Source organism: Chlorocebus sabaeus, chromosome 3 (assembly GCF_047675955.1).
Source record: "Chlorocebus sabaeus isolate Y175 chromosome 3, mChlSab1.0.hap1, whole genome shotgun sequence".
NCBI classification, from domain to species: Eukaryota; Metazoa; Chordata; class Mammalia; order Primates; family Cercopithecidae; genus Chlorocebus; species Chlorocebus sabaeus.
In genome coordinates this window covers 84,643,468-84,663,666 of record NC_132906.1, presented here as the reverse complement: position 1 = coordinate 84,663,666, position 20,199 = coordinate 84,643,468, and the positions used below count along the sequence as shown (strand labels likewise).

The window sequence follows — 20,199 nt, the reverse complement described above, 5'->3', positions numbered from 1 at the left end:
AGTGCTGGGATTACAGGTACGAGCCACCACGCCTGACCCAGTTTTATTTTTTTGAGACAGAATTTCACTCTATCACTTAGACTGGAATGCAATGGCATTATCATACTTAACTGCAACCTTGAACTCCTGAGCTCAGCGGATCCTCCTGCCTCAGCCTCCCAAGTAGCTGGGACTACAGGTGCCTGCCACTGCACCTGGCTACTTTTTAAAATTATGGTTTTTTTAGAGAGACAGGGTCTCAAATAGTTTTGTAGAGAACAGAGTCCTGCTTTGTTGCTGAGACTGGTCTCGAACTCCAGGGCTCAAGCAATCTAACTCAGCCTCCCAAAGTGCTGGGATTACAGGCATAAGCCACTGCACCCAGCCATTTGCTTTCTTTTAGTTGCTAAATCCTGGGTTTCAGTCTCTTACTCTTCTTTTTACACTACCATCACTCTAATTCAGACCCTTATCAATTCTCTTCTATCACTGCAGTAGCCTAATTGATTTTCCAATTTTATTGTCTCCTTGATTTGATACACCAGTTGATACTTCCAGCTCAAAAACTGTTAGGTCTCCAAAGGTGGCTCCACAGTAGGGATCTGTCAACATTTTAGCCTTCTTTTCCCAGACTTCACACCTGTAACCATGCTATAGCTAACATGGACTATATAAATGTTTATAAAATGGAAGAAGTATTTTTTACTCTTCTTCCTACTTTCTTTGTTCATCTTTGCCTGCTACCAAATCCAAATGAGTAGGGGAAAAACATTTTTTTTCTCTCTTTGCAGCTTTGCTTGAAATTACCCCAAACCAAGTATCTCTCCTCAAACTCCTGTAATATCTTACTCCTCTCTGTGTTAACCAAACTCTACCTTCTCATTAAGTTATTAATATCTCCATCTCACTTACATTACAGATTCCTTCAAGTTTGGGATTTCTTTTTCCGCATCATTGTTAAATGTTAACAAAGATGTTAACAAAACTTTAACAAAGTGTGTTAAAGCACGTTTTGGTTCCTTGTTCAGTGCTTTACACAATTATTATTCAATACATGTATTAAACTAAGATATTTACAGAAAGAAAGAATAACAATTTTGAACAATCTCTGGCTTTATGTTGCTATTTTATATATCTAATATTGGGACTTTTTCCTGTTAAGAACAAAAACCAAGTTCATAATGTCAAAATAGTTCAAAGATGGTAACACTGGTAAATATAATAGGAAGTTTAAAAAAAAAAACTAATATCATTTTCCTTGTGTTTTCTTGTAGTGTCTGTTTTTTATTACTGTTAGTAATAGGCTTTCTCTGATACTCCTTTTCTTTTTACTCTGTAAGCAAGTAAATCTTGCTTAGCATTTACTTTTGGTACTGTTCACTTGACATTGGTCTAGGAAGTTTCTAGTCCAAGGGACAGAAGCATTTATGCTGAAAAATAGATAATTATACTTTCGTTAGTAGCAAGTACCTAAGTAACAAACATGACAAAGGCCTGGAGAGGGATAATACTTATGCCTATGTAAACCTAGCCATCAGCAGGAGTGGTACGCAGCAGTTCCTCTTCAGTTCTTTAAGAGCTCTTCAGTGAAATACTAATTAGGGATTCAGTGCCATAAAGCTTGGAAAGATCTAAGGGACTAGAGAGAAGAAAATGTTGATTTAGAGAATTTCTGCAAGTAGGTGAGAGTAACTGAGTATTTTTCCAGCTGCCTAATTTTTTTTTTTTTTCCAAGATGGAGTTTCACTCTTGTTGCCCAGGCTGGAGTGCAATGGCGAGATCTCGGTTCGCTGCAACCTCCGCCTCCCCGGGTTTGAGCAATTCTCCTGCCTCAGCCTCCCGAGTAGCTGGGATTACAGGCACCTGCCACCACACCCAGATAATTTTGGTATTTTTAGGTAGAGACGGGGTTTCACCATGTTGGCCAGGCTGGTCTTGAACTCCTGACCTCAGGTGATCCGCCTGCCTTGGCCTCCCAAAGTGCTGGGATTATAGGCATGAGCCCCTGCGCCCGGCCCAGATGCTTAAATTTTGTGAGGAAACCCAGGAGACTAAAATCACCTCAATTGTCTTTGTGATGAGGGGAGTACAGGGAAGGTGTACTTTACCATAGTTCTAGAAAAATCAAGAAGAATTGCTGAAGTTTCTTTCAGAGCCAATGAAGACCTAACAAGCATTCTAAAGGGTGATTCTTTGCAAAGACAAAATTCAAAATAAGAGTTATACTTAAATAAAGATTATAAATAACTGTATGTTGTGGTCCAGGAGACTGGAAGACTGTAAGTTCCAACATTTAGAATGTCACTGATCTCATAATCTCCAACGTTCAGGGACAGAGCTGATAATTCTTTTTTTTTTTTTTTTTTTTGAGACAGTGTCTTACTCTGTTGTCCAGGATGGGAGTGCAGTAGCAGGATCATGGCTCACTGCAGCCTTCACCTCCCAGGCTCAGGCAATCCTCCCACCTCAGACTCCCAAGTAGCTGGGACTAACTGCAGGCTCACACCACAATGCCTGGCTAATTTTTAAATTTTTGGTAAAGACAGAGGTCCACCTATGTTGCCCAGTACTGGTCTCAAACTCTTGCTCAAGCCACCCACCCACCTCAGCCTTCCAAAGTGCTGGGATTACAGGCATGAGCCACTTCACCCAGCTGAAGTTGTAAATCTTTGTTGCACTTATTTAAACTGATGTGACAGAAGAGGCCTGAACAGTTTACTTCAGTGTAACGAATAATACTTCAGTGTAATGAGTAATACTTCTTTGCTTAACCTACCTTGGATAAGTGAAGTACTAAAAACAAAACAAAAGTGAAGCATTAAAGAATTACATCTGCAAAGGAAGTATTAATTAATTACACCTTCAAAGGAAGAGTACTCTAAATCCAAGGTATTGTTAACATTTTTCATTACTAGTCCAGACTATCCTACTTGTGACTAAAATTGTACTTCTCAATAAGCTTCCAGGCCTACCCACTAGACTTTGAAGGAGAATGGGCAGTACTGTACTTACATCTGCCTCTGCCCCACCCTTAATTCTGACATCAGAAAGGACATCACAAGTAGCTCCTTGAAATCACCGTAGACAGGGTGAAAAGGAAATTCAACAGGAGGTTATTCCAAAGACACTTTAATTTTCAGCATATCAATAGATTGTTGAAGGGGAATGGTGCCAATGGACCCTGCTAACAAAAAGAAATATAAAATATGTTCTATTTTAAGAAAAAAATCAGGCCCATAAAAGACAAGTCATCATACATTCTACATAGTTGCAATGGGATATATTTAGATCAAAAAAATTATTTGACATTTCTCCGAAATTCAAATTAAATTGGGCATCTAATGTTTTTATTTGCTAAACCTGTCAACCCTATCTATATTCATTCTAAGAAAGGACTATATTTTTCTGACCACAAAGAAGCATAAAATACACTATTCCTGATGTTAATAGAAATGGTTATGTCAAATGCTTTCTACCAATCCAGATTTAATCTATGTTTATAATAGGGCAGTGACAATCCATGATAGAATTAGGTTGCTTTCTATGAAGTTAAGAGAAGGTAACTTTTTGAATTTTAGTAAAAAACTACTTATACAGTGTACATATCTTACCTATGAACTTTCATTATTGCTAAAGTTGATATGAGCTCAGTTAAATACCCACTATGACACGTACCTCACTTAACTTAGGCCCAGAGCAGTCACTGCCACACTTGATAAGACACCAAGAAGCACTGGCCAAATGTTGCACATGGTTATGAGTTGGGCATACCAACTTTTTATAATTCAGGGCCTCTGAAATCAAGGACTTCTGAATGAGACACAAGTCTCAATATTACATTAAAATGTCAAAGCAATATTATTCCTTTAAAAAAGGGGTAGGGGGTGAACTGGAAGATAACACATTTGTGACATTATGGGAATTTCTAGAGTCCTGGATTATTCAAAATGATTGGATGGCAATTTTCTTTATAATTTTACTAGGAATTATTTTTGAAATAATACTCATGAAAGTTTGTGCATCCTTTTGGAAGAAGTCCGCACTTCCTGAAAAGGGTAGTTCAGATGTCTGGGAGGTAAGAACAAATGGTTGATTTCCCCTTTCCCTAGTTTTCAAAATCAGACATAAGAATAATTTGTAAAATTTTTGAACTTTGATGCTCAGATTACTCCTCTAACATTTTTTTCCATTAAAATAGAGGGAAGACAGTTGCTCGAAAAGCAGGAAATTTGGTAAGTATTATACAATTTCACATTTTAATATACAACTTGTTCATCCTGAGCTTTTCTCATTGATACTGTGACTTTTTTATTCCTACTCAGCTCCAGAGAATTGGTCAGTTATTAATCCATCTTCAGGAGAAAGGTATGTGACATATCACATGTATATTTTGAAGCTAAATGAAATATGAAATAGGTTGGTTGTGTTCTATTCAAAATGCCTTTACTTCTGAATTTCAAAGAAGGGTTTTCCTAGCTGTTCAACGTCACGATTCAATCTAACATTTACTTTAAGTGGTTGCTATGCTCCAAGCTGTGTTAAGGACTTTTCATATATTATTGAAATTATCCTTCAAGGTAGGTAGTATTATTATTGTTTTTACAGATGAGGAAAATAGAACTTGAAGAGGGTAAGTGACTTTCTTTCCTACTTTAACACTCTCTCCAATATACCAGTTCTTACAATTCAACTGAAAAGATATTTATTTAGCACTTACTGTGGACCAAGCAAACACTGAGCTAGGTGCTGCATGAGTGACATGAAAGGAGTTTGTAAAATCAGAATTTATCAGAATTGTAAAGTTATCTCCATACTAGGGATTAAATACTGACATAATCATGAATCTTGTTGCTATCAATATTTTAATTGTTTTCATTGAAATCCGTTCAACAATTATTAGATATCTACTATAAAGTGGACACAAACACTAGGATTCAAGCCATAAGATAGTCTTTGTTCTCAAGAAGCTTATATTATTGTGGAGAAGATGTATACATACAGGAAAATTGCCTTGTGGTATGGTGACACAGTGACAGAAATATTAAAACATTTAGGAGATGCCTAAGCCAGCCTAGGGCGTTGGTAATGGCTTCACGAAGAATGTTATGCTGGAGCTGAATTTTAAAGGATTAATGAACATTAGCCCAAAAAAGACACAGGTTTAGGAGGGTAAGAAAGACATTCCAGGACATGAACAGAAACAGCAGCAACGTGCAAGAAATTACTGTTATTTCAGAGTTGCTTGGAATGTTGAGGTTGAGTCAGGAAGTAGTGGAAGACGAATGTGAAGAGGTAGGTAGGAGTCAGGTCATAAAGGGCTTTCTATACCATGTTAAGAAGCCTGGATTCAATTCTGTAGACAATAACCACTAGTGGTGGTTACACATAAGAGTGGTACAGTTTTGTGTTTCAGCTAGATCACTAGTCACTGTGTGATTAGTCGCTGTGTGAATCAGGGGATTACTTGATGTTCATCTAATTTCTTTTATTTGTCAGGTATAAAAGGACTTTATTCTTTTAATCTGGTAGTTATATTGTCGTATTGGGTACTAGCAACTCTAGTTCTCAGGTGAATGTCTTGGGAAGCTGTAACAATATCTGGAGGTGTGAGTAGGTAGAACCCTTGTCAGGGCCGGTTGGGAACAGGAATGCCAGCACAAGCTACAGCATGTCAGTGGTGCAATCAGAATAAGTCCAAATGGACAGACCAAGAGTCAGCTTTTGAGATATTACAGTGGTTAGGTGTGCTTGGTGACCCAAGCTTCACATGTAATTCAACACCAGAGGATTAACAGGCAAGAGGAATTCACAAGAAGACATGGAGAAGAAAAAGGATTTTCAGCTTCAGAATCAAGAACACTTTAAAGATTTTCCATCCCTGTGTCCTATTATTCCCTTCCTGCCTGGACAGAAGTTAATCCTTGGGTGGCATCTTTCTAGGGAGAGTTAAGGGAAATTCATTGAGAAGAAGAGGTTGGGGGTGGTGTTGAAGGAAAAGGATTAGAGAAAAGATATGGCTCCATGGCAGCAGCATATTATGGTGAAAAAACACAAATTTTGAATTTAAAAACGTCTAGCTTTATATCATAGTTCTGCCTCTTTGTTTTTTTGTTTTATTTTGTTTTGTTTTGTTTTGTTTTTTGGCAGGGTTTTGCTCTTGTTGCCCAGGCTGAAGAACAATGGCACGACCTCGGCTCACTGCAACCTCCGCCTCCTGGGTTCAAGTGATTCTCCTGCCTCAGCCACCATAGTAGCTGGGATTATAGGCACCCACCATCACACCTGGCTAATGTTTTGTATTTCTAGTAGAGATGGGGTTTCATCACGTTGGCCAGGCTGGTCTTGAACCCCTGACCTCAGGTGATCCACCCGCCTTGGCCTCTCAAAGCACTGGGAACACAGGCATGAGCCACCACACCCAGCCCTGTAGTTCTACCTCTTAATGATGGCATGGCCTTGGGCTAAGGACTTAAACTCACTATACCTCCATTTTTTTTTTTTTTTTTTTTTTTTAATTTTCGAACTAAGGATTAGAAGAATTACCTCTTAGGAATATCATGAAGATTAGTTGAAATAACTTGTGTAACAAGGTGACTCACACCTGTAATCTCAGCACCTTGGGAGGCCAAGGTGGGTGGATAACTTGAGGTCAGGAGTTTGAAACCAGCCTGGCCAACATAGTGAAACCTCATCTCTACTAAAAATACAAAAATTAGCCAGGTGTGGTGGCAGGCACCTGTAATCCCAATGACTCAGGAGGCTGAGAATGGCTTGAACCTGGGAGGCGGAGGTTGCAGTGAGACGATATCATGCCACTGCACTCCAACCTGGGAGACAAAGCAAGACTCTAGCTAGAAAGGAAAAAAAAAATATGTGTATATATATGTGTGTGTGTGTATATATATGTGTGTATATATGTGTGTGTATATATATACACACATACACATATATTTTATATATATGAATTCTTTTTTTGGAAAAGAACTATGTTTGGAACAGCATATTTTATTTTTAACCATTGACACCTTCAAATAATTTTATTTCATTTAATTTTTTTAAATTTCTTAAAAAAAAAAAAAAAAACAGGATACATGTGCAGAACGTGTAGGTTTGCTACATAGGGATATGTGTGCCATGGTGGTTTGCTGCACCTATTGACCTGTCCTGTAAGTTTCCTGCCTTCATCCCCCATCCCTGAAAAGGCCCTGGTGTGTGTTGTTCCCCTCCCTGTGTCCATGTGTTCCCATTGTTCACCTCCCACTTAGGAGTGAGAACATGTGGTGTTTGGTTGACTGTTCCTGTGTTAGTTTGCTGAGAATTATGGCTTCTAGCTTCATCCATGTCCCTGCAAAGGCCATGATCTCATTCTTTTTATGGTTGCATAGTATTCCATGGTGTATATGTACCACATTTTCTTTATCCAGTCTATCATTGATGAGCATTTGGGTTGGTTCCATGTGTTTGCTATTGGAAATAGTGGGACGGCATCTTAATAAATTATTTTGAAATAGAAAGGTATATTGGCCGAAACCTAAGCATCAGAATGGTTAAAATGTACTGCATTAGAGATGGAGTGGATTTTATCTTGCTTATGAAATAGGACAAAGGAGAAAGGAGTAGCGGCGGGGCATAGGGGAGCAGAACAGAGGGAGTTGCAAGTGTAGTGGTATGAGGCTTAGGACTGAGTGACATAAAGGATAAGACCACCACTAAGTATCTGAAATCTGGGGACTCGAGCTGACCAGGTATAGTCTCAGTAAGCAAAGCAAACGGTTGACCTTATATCAGATTTTGGGGAATGGTTTGTTTTAGGGTTGGCCTTATCCATAGACGCATGCTTGAGTGAGAGTCTGCCACTAGTCACCTGACTCTCAAAGCTTAAACTTGTCACTGACTGGTTGGTTTCAGAAGTGCATTTCCTGAAGGGAGTTATCGTTGATAGATAAAACAGTTTAAAAGCAGACTTGGTGTTTATTTGTTACTATGACTATAGGGTTGCCATTGATTGATTGACAACTGATTCTGGTACTGGTTACCATGGCTCTAGAACTGTCACTCTTTTCCTAGGAGAATGAGGAGTTATTTTTAAAATCTCAAAGGCCAATTAAGATTCCTTGGTGGGGAGAGGCCAAAGGACATCTCACAAATGGGGAGACGTACCTAATGTTTAAATGGGAGCCCTTTGCATGACTGTAGTCAACTCTCTCCTGCTTCTGCCTCCAAGTCTTCACTAAAATCAGTCACATCTATGAGTGGTTTGTGTATGAGGGATTTTTTCCTCCTCACTGAAATTGAGGAAAGAGTTGGGTCAGTTTGTTGTTAGCAATCAGAAGCCTGGAGGTGGAGATGGTCATTCAGCAAATACTTACTGATTGCCTACTCTGTGTCAGGCATTGCTGTAGGCCCTTGAGACTCATCAGCAAACAAAACAGTGTGTGGGGGTGAGAGAGGGTCAGACAATAAACGACAACATAATATGTCAGAAGGTGACATGAGAAATTAGAGAGAACTGTGCTGACCAGGCATAGTCTCAGTGAGCAAAGCGAACTGCTGATCTTACATTGGATTATTGAATTTTGGGAAATGGTTTGCTGCAAGGTTTTTTTGTTTTTGTTTTTGTTTTTGTTTTTGTTTTTGGAGATGGAGTCTCCTTCTGTTGCCCAGGCTGGAGTGCAATGGCACAATCTCGGCTCACTGCAACCTCCACCTACTGGGTTCAAGCAACTCTCCTGCCACAGGCTCCCAAGTAGCTGGGTCTACAGGTGCACACCACCACACCCGGCTACTTTTTGTATTTTTAGTAGAGTTGGGGTTTCACCATGTTGGCTAGGCTGGTTTCAAACTCTGATGTCAAGTGATCCACCTGCTTCGGCCTCCCAAAGACCTGAGATTGATTAGCAGGTGTGAGCCACCCCACCCAGCCTGCTTCAGCATTTTCTTATGTTAGGATTAGATCATGCCTTCCTAAACTAATCACTCAGAAATGGGATTACTATATTAGACTGAGCCTAATAATCTGAGGTAGAACAGGTGTTGGAGAGTAGATATCATGATTGTCCAACCCAAAATTTTGTCTTAGTTGAAGAACGGACTTTACTACCAAATATTATATACTAAAAGTAATGAGCAGATAACAAAGATGTGTATACAGTCTGTATTAGATTGCTGGGGCTGCCATAACAACATATCACAAATTAGGTGGCATTAAAGAACAGAAATTTATTTTCTCAAGGTTCTGGAGGCTGAAAGGTTTGGTTTTTCCTGAGGTGTTTCTCCTTGACTTGCAGATGGCCAGTTTCTTGCTGTGTCCTCATATGCTCTTTTCTTTTCTTTTTTTTTTTTTTTTTCTTTTTTTTTTCTTTAAGTTCTGGGATACATGTGCAGCACGTGCAGGTTTGTTACATAGGTAGACATGCGCCATGGTGGTTTGCTGCACCTATCAACCTGTCATCTAGGTTTTATGCCCAGCATGCTTTAGATACTTGTCCTAATGTTTTCCGTCCGCTTGCCCCTCACCCCCGACAAGCCCCTTTGCATGATGTTCCCCTCCTTGTGTCCATGTGTTCTCATTGTTCAACTCCCACTTAGGAGTGAGAACATGCAGTGTCTGGTTTTCTGTTCCTGTGTTAGTTTGCTGAGAATGATGGTTTCCAGCTTCATCTATGTCCCTGCAAAGGGCATGAACTCATCCTTTTAAATGGCTGCATAGTATTCCATGGTGTATATGTGCCACATTTTCTTTATCCAGTCTATCATTGATGGGCATTTGCGTTGGTTCCATGTCTTTGCTATTGTTAATAGTGCTGCAGTAAACACACATGTGCATCACATGCTCGTTTCTCTGTATGTGCATGTCCATGGTGTCTCTGTGTCCAAATTTCCTCTTCTTACAAGGGCACCAGTCATATTGGATTAGGGCCCTACTCTAAATAAAGACATCAGTTAACTTAATCACATTTTGATGGCCTTATCTCCAAATATGGATTAAGGCCCACCTATATGACCTCATTTAACTTTAATAACCTATTTAAAGGCCACGTCTACAAATATGGTCACATTCTGAGATACTGGGGTTAGGACTTCAACACATGAATTTTAGAGAAACACAATTCAGCCTACAAAATAGCCTATATATTAGAGGTTAATAAGTGCTCTAAAAATTCAGAGAACTTGAAAACTAACATATTTTAAATATTTACCTAATATTTTTGTGTTATCTATGAAAAAATAAAATCATTAGTATAGCCTAAAATACCCCAAATTCTAATTAACCAAATCCAGATTAATGAGATTTCATTGTGTCAACTGAAGAATGATGGTTTTGAAAAGAATGATGGTGTTCATAAAGGATTGCAGCCTGTAGGATAGCCATTCTGACAGACTGGGAAGCATAGCCTCCTGTCAGAAGCCAGACACAGGCCATTGGAGGGCAGGAAGAATAAGACAGGAAATCATGCTGAATGAGGTGGATAATACTTATAGTCAATAAGCTGTAGGAGGAATCATGAATATTTATGAAAGGAGAAATGCGTGCATGAGCAATTGAGCTTCATTCCTCTCCATGGAACTCATGTTCAAAAAATGGCAGCTTTAGTGTGATATGAGCATGGAGTTTTTGGCCCTCTGACATCAAAAAGTGAAGCCAGGGACATGAAAACCCCCACTGCACATCCTCCCTAGACTAGGCAGAACCACTCTGTGGTTGGTGGTCTCTTATCAGGAAGGAATGCTGGCTGGTAATTTCATTGAAAGCAGAAGTGAGGGCAGCATCAGGTCATTGGTTGATATCAAGGTTGGTGCAAGCCTTTCCAAAGGGGTGTTCTGTTTACCTTTAGGAAAGAAAGCCTAATGGTAGCGAGGGAGGGAGGTGGTATAATAAGACCTGTCTGACCTCCCATCCCATCATGGTCAGGAATTCATTTTTCAAGATTTCTTTGGGGTCCCCTTGGCCAAGAGGAGCTCCATTCAGTCATTTGTGAGACTTAGCATTTCATTTTTAATTCTCAGTACTATAAGTAATCATTTAGCACAAATAATTTTTTGCGGTTGAGTAGATCATGATGGATTTCATATACTGCCTTCACTACTTTGATTGAGGGGTATTTAAAAGTAAAGTCACACTTACAGTAAAGTAAGAGGTAATCTGTGTTCCCCAAACAAATAGCTACTAGAATGATCTCACCTAGTTTATATGAATTTCAGTTTTTTATTTTAGGCTTGCTTATCCATCAAACAGTGACTATCAATATTTATCATGTATCAGAATCAGCTGGAGAGCTTATTAAAACTCAGATTTTTTGACCCTACTTTCAAAACTTCAGATATCATACTGCTGGGATGGGACCAAAGAATGTGCATTTCAAATAAGTTTCCAGGTGTATTATCAGGGTTCTCTAGAGAAACAGAACCAGTAGGTTATGTGTGTGTGTGTGTGTGTGTGTGTGTGTGTGTGTTTGTGTGTGTGTGTGTGTGTGTGTGTAGAGAGAGAGAGAGAGAGAGAGAGTAAGATATATATTTTAAAGAATTGGCTCAAGCAGTTATGGTGACTAGCAAGCCTAAAATGTGCAGTTTAAGTCAAAAGGCTGTCTGCTGACAGAATTTCCTCTTGCTGGAGTATGTCAGGGGGTTGAGGTATCGGTCTTTTGTTCTATCCAGGCCTTTAACTGATTGGATCATGCCCATCCACATTAGGAAGAACAATCTGCTTTTCTCACAGTTCACTGACATAAATGTTAATCTCATCCAAAACACCCTCAGAGAAACATCCAGAATAATGTTTGACCATATCTCTGGGCATCACTGCCCAGCCAAATTGACAAATAAAATTAACCATCACACCAGATGATGCTGATGCTGTTGGTCTGAGCACTTCTTAGACTGAGAGTAATCATTTGAGATACATGGGTGTTAGCAAGTTCACATCATCCATGATCATTACTCCAGCTTAAAATTGTACTGAGATGTGCTTCCCTAAAATGTAGGCTTTTCTGTTGATCCCAAAGAACTGTTAACATAATCTGGATTTATCTACAGACAGCTAGTTTATGCTATCGGTATTCTTCTGTTGTACCTATTACATTTCCATAAGAATGTTTTCTTTATTTTTTTTAAGAATGTTTTTTTTTCTGTGAAAACTTTCATATAGAGAACAGAAAAGATGTTCCTTGTAAAAGAATATAATCTTAATCCAGCAACTTTGACCCACTCCTGTCAAAAATAGACTTTTAGAGATGCTGAGGTATATTCTCTGAGATATATGATTGATTTACTTCACTTTTTCAGTCAATTAGTTTATTAAGTGAGAAGAACTAGGTAATGAATTGTTTTGTATTATGGATAATGGTTTTCCAATTTATCTCTATACTGATCTGTTTTCTTACACTATTCTGCATTTTTCTTGAATCTGGAAGGTAATTCTTATATGAAATATATCCTAGTATTCATTTGTACACTGTTTTCTTATATTTCAGAGTTGGCACCTTTTCAGAAAAAAGAATTACTTCATCACTTACATCTGAAGAAAAGGAATGTAACTTTGAAGAAAGAATTTTATTCTCACATGAAATAATACGGTCAGGTACTAGTGAAAGTGAAGATCAAGTAAGTCACTCTAGTGGAAGTCATGTGCCATCTTCAAATGGAATCAGCTCATCTTTGCCATTGTTTTATTCAGAAGTAGAGGAAATGTGTCTAAGCCATACAGAGCATCCAGACAGTGAATATGAAACAATACAATTTTCCTCCAAGAAATTATTTTCAATGATGAAAACCAACAAAAACAAAAATTCAGAATTTTCTTCTGATCTTAGCTTTTCAGCCTCTAGATTAGCTGTAGAAATTGAAGATCTAGATGTGGCACCTTGCCCTCTTGCCCACTTATTTCTTTCTAGAGATCAAGTTAGACTTCTGGAAGAAAATGTGAGAAATCAAATTCCTTCAAAACCTAAAACTAAGTTAGGGATTAGAACTACTTATCAATGCTCAAGATCTCAAGAACCCTTGAATCAGAATCAACCTTCTGTTGGAATGGTTATTTCTGTCCAAGCACAGGATTCTTTTCCAGGACAAAATGCTTTTCAGAATCAATGTCTTTATGAAGCCCAGTTTACTAGTCAAACCCAATATATAAATCATAACCAAGAATCAATTAACAGCCAGCCTGATAGCAAAGCCAGCAACTTTGCCCAACCTGAAGATGTGATGAGGAAGCCATTTTCTAGCAGCACACAAGACTCCTTCCAGTCCCAAGATTTGGATAGGAACCAACATTTTGTTAAAATTCCATCAATTGTTGAGGCACAATATTCAGTAAAGGGCCTGGAGTCTGATGAGCACTTAGGTGAGGATCAGCATTCTGTTTGGTTTATAAATTCAGACAAGATTAAATATTCAATTAAGGGGCAAGACACTATTTTTAAGAATGCTGAATTTCTAGTTTTAACTCTGAATCCAAATTTAGTTACCGAAGATATGCCACAACTAAGGAGTGTAAAACCACAAGGCCAGCAACAAATTGTTTCACCAGAATTAAACCAGGACTCTGTACATAGCTCAGTGCCTCTTTTGTCTACCATTAAAGGGCAGAAAAATAGAAGAAAAACACCAGACAGTAAAAGCAAACTCAGTCTTAACATTCCATCTCTAAAAGCCAAAAAAACACCAACTTCACAAGTATTTCAAATCACAGTATGTCACACGTTAAAAAATAGGAATGAGTTAGGATGCAAGAATAACACTGAGAAGAAAGAATTACATGAAAGGAAAGATATATCAGATATAGCTTTGCATCTTATTTCTATTTCCAAGCTTATTCTGCCTTATGTTAAAAATTATTCCAGAAAACAACTACTGAAAGTCATGCTGAGTTTAATAAAATGTGGACATTTTCTGCAGAAGCAAAATAAGTCACCAGATACAGAGAAAATCAGTTATGCATGTCCTCTTGAGGAGACAGGAATCTCAGGTATTACTAAAAAGGAAAAGGAGTATGACAAAGGAAACAAAGGACTAAAAAATATTTCACCAAAAATGTTACCTCAGCTAGAACAATCCTTCATGGTCAACACTGTTCAACTAAAAGCACCTTGTTTACTAGTAGAAACAAATGGGAAGAGTAAAGAATCTCTTAAAGACTCAATTACTCAAGCAAAGGGAATTGGTATTACAGAATTTCATGCTCCAAATAGTAAAAAACCATTTGATCTGCATATTCCAAAGCACAAGACATCTTTAGAAAAAGCCATATCAAAACCTATGCAGAAACTTGTTTTCTCTCCTGAAATGGAATCAAACAATAGAATGAAAATACAGGAGGACATACAAAGTTCAGAGAATTCCTGTCTTCAACTTTCAAATGGAGAGGAGTTACCAACCAGTACACCAAAAATGCGAAGGTGCTTTCCAAGGGAAAATACACAGAAACAAAACGATTTTTTGGAACTTGTTCTGGAGTTGTCAAATGTCCATTTGGTCATTTCCCTAGGAAGCAAAATGCATAAAAGCAGTGAAGAATTAGAAGCCATAAAAATTCAAGTGAGTGTAGAAAGTGTAAATCTGAAGGAGAGTACACCATTGATACTTAACGTTACAGAAGACAGTGACCTACGTGAAAGTGAGGAACTAGAATGCAACACTGGAAGTAACATAACAAATATGCACCAAGATAAAGAAACGTCTGATGCATTTCACAGTGCCGCTTACACTAACATTTCTCGACTACCTGATACAGAAACACATAGCAGATTAAAAGCCAAGGCAGATACATTAAGAATAATAAGGCTCAGTCATTCAGCATCAAAGCAAGAGAAATTACCAGATAAGAAGGAAACACAGAATGCAGAATACATTGAAAAGAACTCTACATTTAAAAAGCCACAAAAATGTGATAGAAAGGAACAGGAGAAAGAAGCAAATTCAGAGCTGACACAAGGCTTCAGGTTCAGCGTAAATCTAAAGCAAAAGCCCGAATACATAAAATTTGAAATGGAACGGATCAGTTCAGGAAGTAGTAAAGTCCCAAATAAAGAGCAAGAGGTCCAACTACAAAATCTTTCTACGCAAACTATTTTGGAGACTAGTCCATGCCCGATGATGGATCTATTTCAAGTTGAGAAGGTGAAGCAAAGCACAGATAGACCTGCAGACAGAGAGGGTGCCAGAGATCCAAAGAATCCACTTACAATACCAGAGAACTTGCCAGTTGGTGAACTTTTAATTGATACAACAGAGCATAGTGTCCCATTTGGTGGCAACCTCCAAAAGACAATAGATAATCATATTGTAGAAGAAAAGGAAGATGTAAAAAGATATTTACCTGCAGTTGCCCTGGGGTCTTTCAATAACCACTTGCTTACTTTACCATATTTTAAAAGGCAGGAAATCAAAAAAAAATTATCAGAAACAAAAAGTGTACTCAGTGTCAAATATGTAATTATGAAAGTAAAGAAACCAGCAATCTCAATGATGCCTTATAGTAATATATGTGGTACTCCAAACCACATAAAAAAAATAGGAGACAATTTTGAAATTATAATTAAACAGATACTGCAAGATAAAATTGTGGCAGGTATGCTTCTGAATGTTATTTACCCTCACATGTCTATTTTGCCTAATACTAGAATGCATAGCAGATTAAATGCAGAGAATCACAGTCATATCAAGCTAGTCCAAGAGGAATCCCAAATTGAAAGGGAAGAAAAGTATCCATATTTCATTAATAAGGGAAATGAATCCCAAAACATACTAGATGCTAAATTGCAAGATGAAGTAAAAGGTGTTAAAGAAACTCTATCAAAAGCAGTCCTGCATGATAGCTGGAACCTTGGACTTGATGCACATCTAGCTAAGGAGACTAAAACAGAGAAAGAAATGCATCAACCAATCCCATTCACAGAAACTATTATGAAGTCTGTTGTGTCTCCCATAATGGAACCATCTCATGTTGAGAATGTGAAGAGTACTCAAACAACACAAACAGGCTGCAAATGCACTGCAGATTCAGAGATGCCTTCTCCAATATCAGGAAAATCACTGATTGGAGACCCTTTAAACCAAACAAGAGAAAATGATGTTTCAAGTAATGGAAGTGATACAAGAGAAATGGGTTACTGTTTTGCAGAAAAAAAGATAGAAATACCAAAAGATTTACCAGCAACTTCGCTAGAGTCTTTCAATTACTGCATGCCTGTTTTATCTTGTTCTAAAGTGATGAAAAAGAGAGTAACATTTTCTCTCCCAACAAGCACAGTGAAGGCCAAATGTGTAAATACAAAGGCTGTGAAGCCATCAATCTCAGAGACAGGGAGTGTCACAAGCCACAGAAAGAAATCAGAATTAGACTTTAAGACTAAGTTTAAAAAGTTAAATCAAACTAAAGGATTTGTACCTGAATGTGTAAATACCCTTTGCTCTCCAATGCATAGCAGATTGCAGACAGAGTTCTGTCTCCCTGTGTCTCAATTAAAGCAAGGAGAAACAGCAGATAAGACATACATTGATGTCTTTGCTAAGAGTAGTATATCCCATGACAGAGAGGAAAAATTGCAAGATAGAGAGGAAGAGGAACAGAAAGTTTTATTAGAAGCAGCGCCACAGCTGAGCCAGCAGCTGGGGTCTGATGCGGCTCAAATGAAGGAAATCCATCTTGAATCAGACCCAGTGCTGAACTGTTTAACAATGGAGCTACCTGTTAATGGACAACGTATGCAGCACCAAACAGGTTTTAAACAAACTACTTCAGAGATTAGTCTCCAAATGGGTCCTTCAGAAGCTGAAGAACTACCAAAAGTCAACAAAACAGAAAATGACATAAAAGTCCCTGTGGGTCCTAAGATTCCACCTCCCAAAGCTTTATGGACTCTGGAGAATAGCCATGGCTTCATACTCAATGCATATCAGAAGGATAATGAGCTTGTCAAATCAGATGAGGAACTGAAGCAACCAGGAAATACAAATATTCAGGTACAACCACAAAAACCTTTTACACAAACTATTTTGGAGTCTACTTCATGCCCTACACTGGATCAATTTCAATTTGAAAAGGTAGAGAGTTATGTTAGGTTTTCACCTCCAAAGTCTGGGGAAGCAAAGGTTGATGAAATCATATTTTATGCAAAAGAAGGTGGTATCTCATCTGATTCTAGCCATCAAAAGGAACAAGCTGCTGGTAGTGAAAAGAAAGAGACAGTGATTTTTGATTCCTGCTTGCCTGCTTTATCTACACCTAAAAGGAAGAGAAACTTAAAACAATTTTCAGACATGAAAACTTTAGTGAATCCCAAATGTGGAATTATAAAAGCAAAGAAGCCATCAATTTCATACATGCTCAGTATCAAGGCTGGTGCTGGTCCAAACCGTAGAAAAGAACTGAGCTGTAACTCGACAACCAAAATGAAAGAAGTGCATCAAGGCAAAAAGGGAGCAGATGAAACATATGCTTTCCTGACTATGACACCTGACATTAACAAGTATGGCAAGGTAGAAACAGAGAAAGACATGCTAAGAGAAAAAAGACTAAGTTCTACTCAAGTAAAGCAAGATACATCTCCACATGAAGATAGTATTACTTCACATGGCATTAAAGAAACCTGTCTTCAAGATGAAGAGCAAGAAGAAAGGGAACCAGAGGCATTGTTAAAAGTAATTCCACAGCACTTGCAACATTTCATATTCCGTTCAGGTCAGGGGAAGGATCTTGACTTTCACAAATTAGAAAACCAAGGAAGAAGGAAAATTCTGTTTGTTACCAAACAAGATGTCCCACAGCAACTTCAGCCTGCAGAGCCAATACAAGGAGAGGAGACAAAGAAATGCCTCTGGATTCAAAATGGCACAGTATGTACATTAAATTCAAAACTTCTTCCTCTAAAATCAGAGGACCCACTAAACAGTGAAGTTTTAATTGGTGCAATAAAACGTGGTGTACCAACTGATAGGAAAGGTGTGGGGGAACAGCACAATTCGGGTAAAGGGGAAAAGGCAGAGTTTAATAAAGATCTACAAGCAACCATCCTGGAGTTACAGAAATCACCACATGGTGGGGAGGCACAGAAGGTCAATTTGACTGATATGGAAAGCGAATCTAGCAATGCAATGAACATGAATGTACAACATGAAAGGGAAGATAAAAATATTCAAAAAATGTTACCAGAATCAGTTCCATGCTACAGTCAACACCTCAGTTTCAGTACACATCAAATGAAAGATCCTGACCCTTGCAAATCAGGATCTGAACCAAAGAGTCCTGAAGGCAGAAGTTCTTGGAATTTGTCTCATATAGTGCAAAAAACAGAGCAAGAAACACACTTTAGAGAAACTGTTTTAGAGCCTATTTCTGGTTACATGATGAAACAAAGTCCTCATATGCAAGAAGGAATAAAATGTGTGGTAGGTCTAAAGACTTCATTTCCCAAAACAGGGAAATCAGAGATTGGTTCAATACCACATGATACCCCTTGGGATGAAAATCCTAGAAGGAAATGGGATAGTTCTATTTCAGAGAAAACTACATGGAATCCAAAAAACTTACGAACAGTCTTAAAACCTTTAGATTTCTCCAGTCTCATGTCATCTGAATATGAAAGTCGGAGCTATACATTAGAGTTTATAGGCAAGAAAAGTATAACGAGTCCCAAACATGTAACTTTGAAGACAAAGCAACTACCAATTTCGCAGTTGTTTAATATCATAAGACATTCTACAGAAAACCACAGAAAGAAAAAACAGCACCGCTTTAAGTACAAGATGAAAGGGAGGCAATGGTACACAAGTATAGGAGAGGCATTACTCAGTGCCACTGAATATGCTAAGAGTCCACCATCCAAATCAATGATTGATAAACTCTTATTCAATACAGCAGCAAGGGGCACTCTGTCTAACAGAACACACCAACAAAATGTGGATGGTCATACTACAGAGGAAAAGGAAGAGGTACAAGAAAATGTAGCTGCAAGTTCCTTGGGTCCTTTAGATTTCTTTATGCCTGTTTCATCTGACTCTAAAAACCAGACAAACACAATACAGTTATCAGAAAGGAAAACTATATTGAATCCCAAATGTTTAACCAGGAAGAAAAAGAAATCACCAATTTCACAGATACATAAAACCAATAGACACTTTACTACAAAACATAGGAAGAAACTTGAATCCAATTTAAAAACCAAACTGAAAGCAATGTGGCAAGGTGAAAATGTGACTGATACATTTCCAAATACCATTTTCTTCACTCCAGATACCTCTGACATTAAAAGGCAAAGCAGATTCCAAACAGAGATAGACAAGAGAATATCAGGGTTAAGTCATACACAACCAACACAAATAGAGTCACTAGCTGAAGGGATAGCAAGGTGTTCTGACAAGAGAAGGACTTCCAACTTGGTAAAGGGAACAAAACTACATGATAGAGAAAGTGGGGAAAAGAAGCAAGAACATCTTACAGAAATGGATCCATTCTATGCAGAAAACTTCATGGCAAATACACATCTTAGAAAGGATCCTCATCTTGGTAAATCAGAAGATGTGCTTTTGGGAAAACCTTTTATCTCAAAAAGTCAGTTTTACAAAGGGAATTCAGAAAAAAATGTAAAAATAGAAAAAAACAAAAATGGAAAAGAAAGTCTCAAAGTTGGGCTCCCAAGGATGGAGAAATCAGATAATTGTGCAGAACTCAGTGAGGCAACAGATGATGCCATATCAAATAAATATGATAAAGAGAACATCGGCCATTCTGTTTTCAAAGAAAAAGCTTTCTGTAATTTGGCAGCAATTGTCCCAGATTCTGTTGGCAGGCATTCGCCTGCTTCAGAAGAAATTAAAAGACAGAATGGCAGCCTTAAAATAGCTGACAGGTCAAGTCCCCAAGGTAGACCTTTGCAGGCAAAGCAATCAGCAGTTTCACAATCACTTAATACTGCAGGTTATGCTATTGTAAACATTAATAAGGAACAGAAACAGAACTTTAAAGCCCAGAAGACAGAAGTAGAGAGAAATAAAGTTGCATTAAATGCCCAGCTAAAATCTATATATGTTTCTATACCTCGTCTACTATGCGTAAATATGGAGCAATCACCTAGTACCTGGGATATATATGAACAATCTTCTGAAACAAGAAATTCCCTAAACAAAGCAAAAGTGAGGGAGAAGGAAGGGTATGGACAACAGGTTTTGTTTCAAACAGCTCCACAGGATATCCAGCCATCTGAGTTTGGAGCAAATCAAATGAGA

The 20,199-nt window shown here is 38.1% G+C and overlaps 1 protein-coding gene across 1 annotated transcript in view; it reads left to right on the top strand.

The window, feature by feature from the left end:
* Positions 1 to 3,539: 3,539 nt before the first annotated feature.
* Positions 3,540 to 20,199, top strand: part of CCDC168 (coiled-coil domain containing 168) — a 29,800-nt gene continuing 13,140 nt past the window's right edge. Inside the window, exons 1-4 of the mRNA XM_073014479.1 lie at positions 3,540 to 4,054; positions 4,178 to 4,211; positions 4,302 to 4,344; positions 12,450 to 19,953. Of these exons, the coding sequence (XP_072870580.1) occupies positions 3,794 to 4,054; positions 4,178 to 4,211; positions 4,302 to 4,344; positions 12,450 to 19,953 (7,842 nt within the window). The 5' untranslated portion in view covers positions 3,540 to 3,793. The remainder of the gene's footprint in view (positions 4,055 to 4,177; positions 4,212 to 4,301; positions 4,345 to 12,449; positions 19,954 to 20,199) is intronic.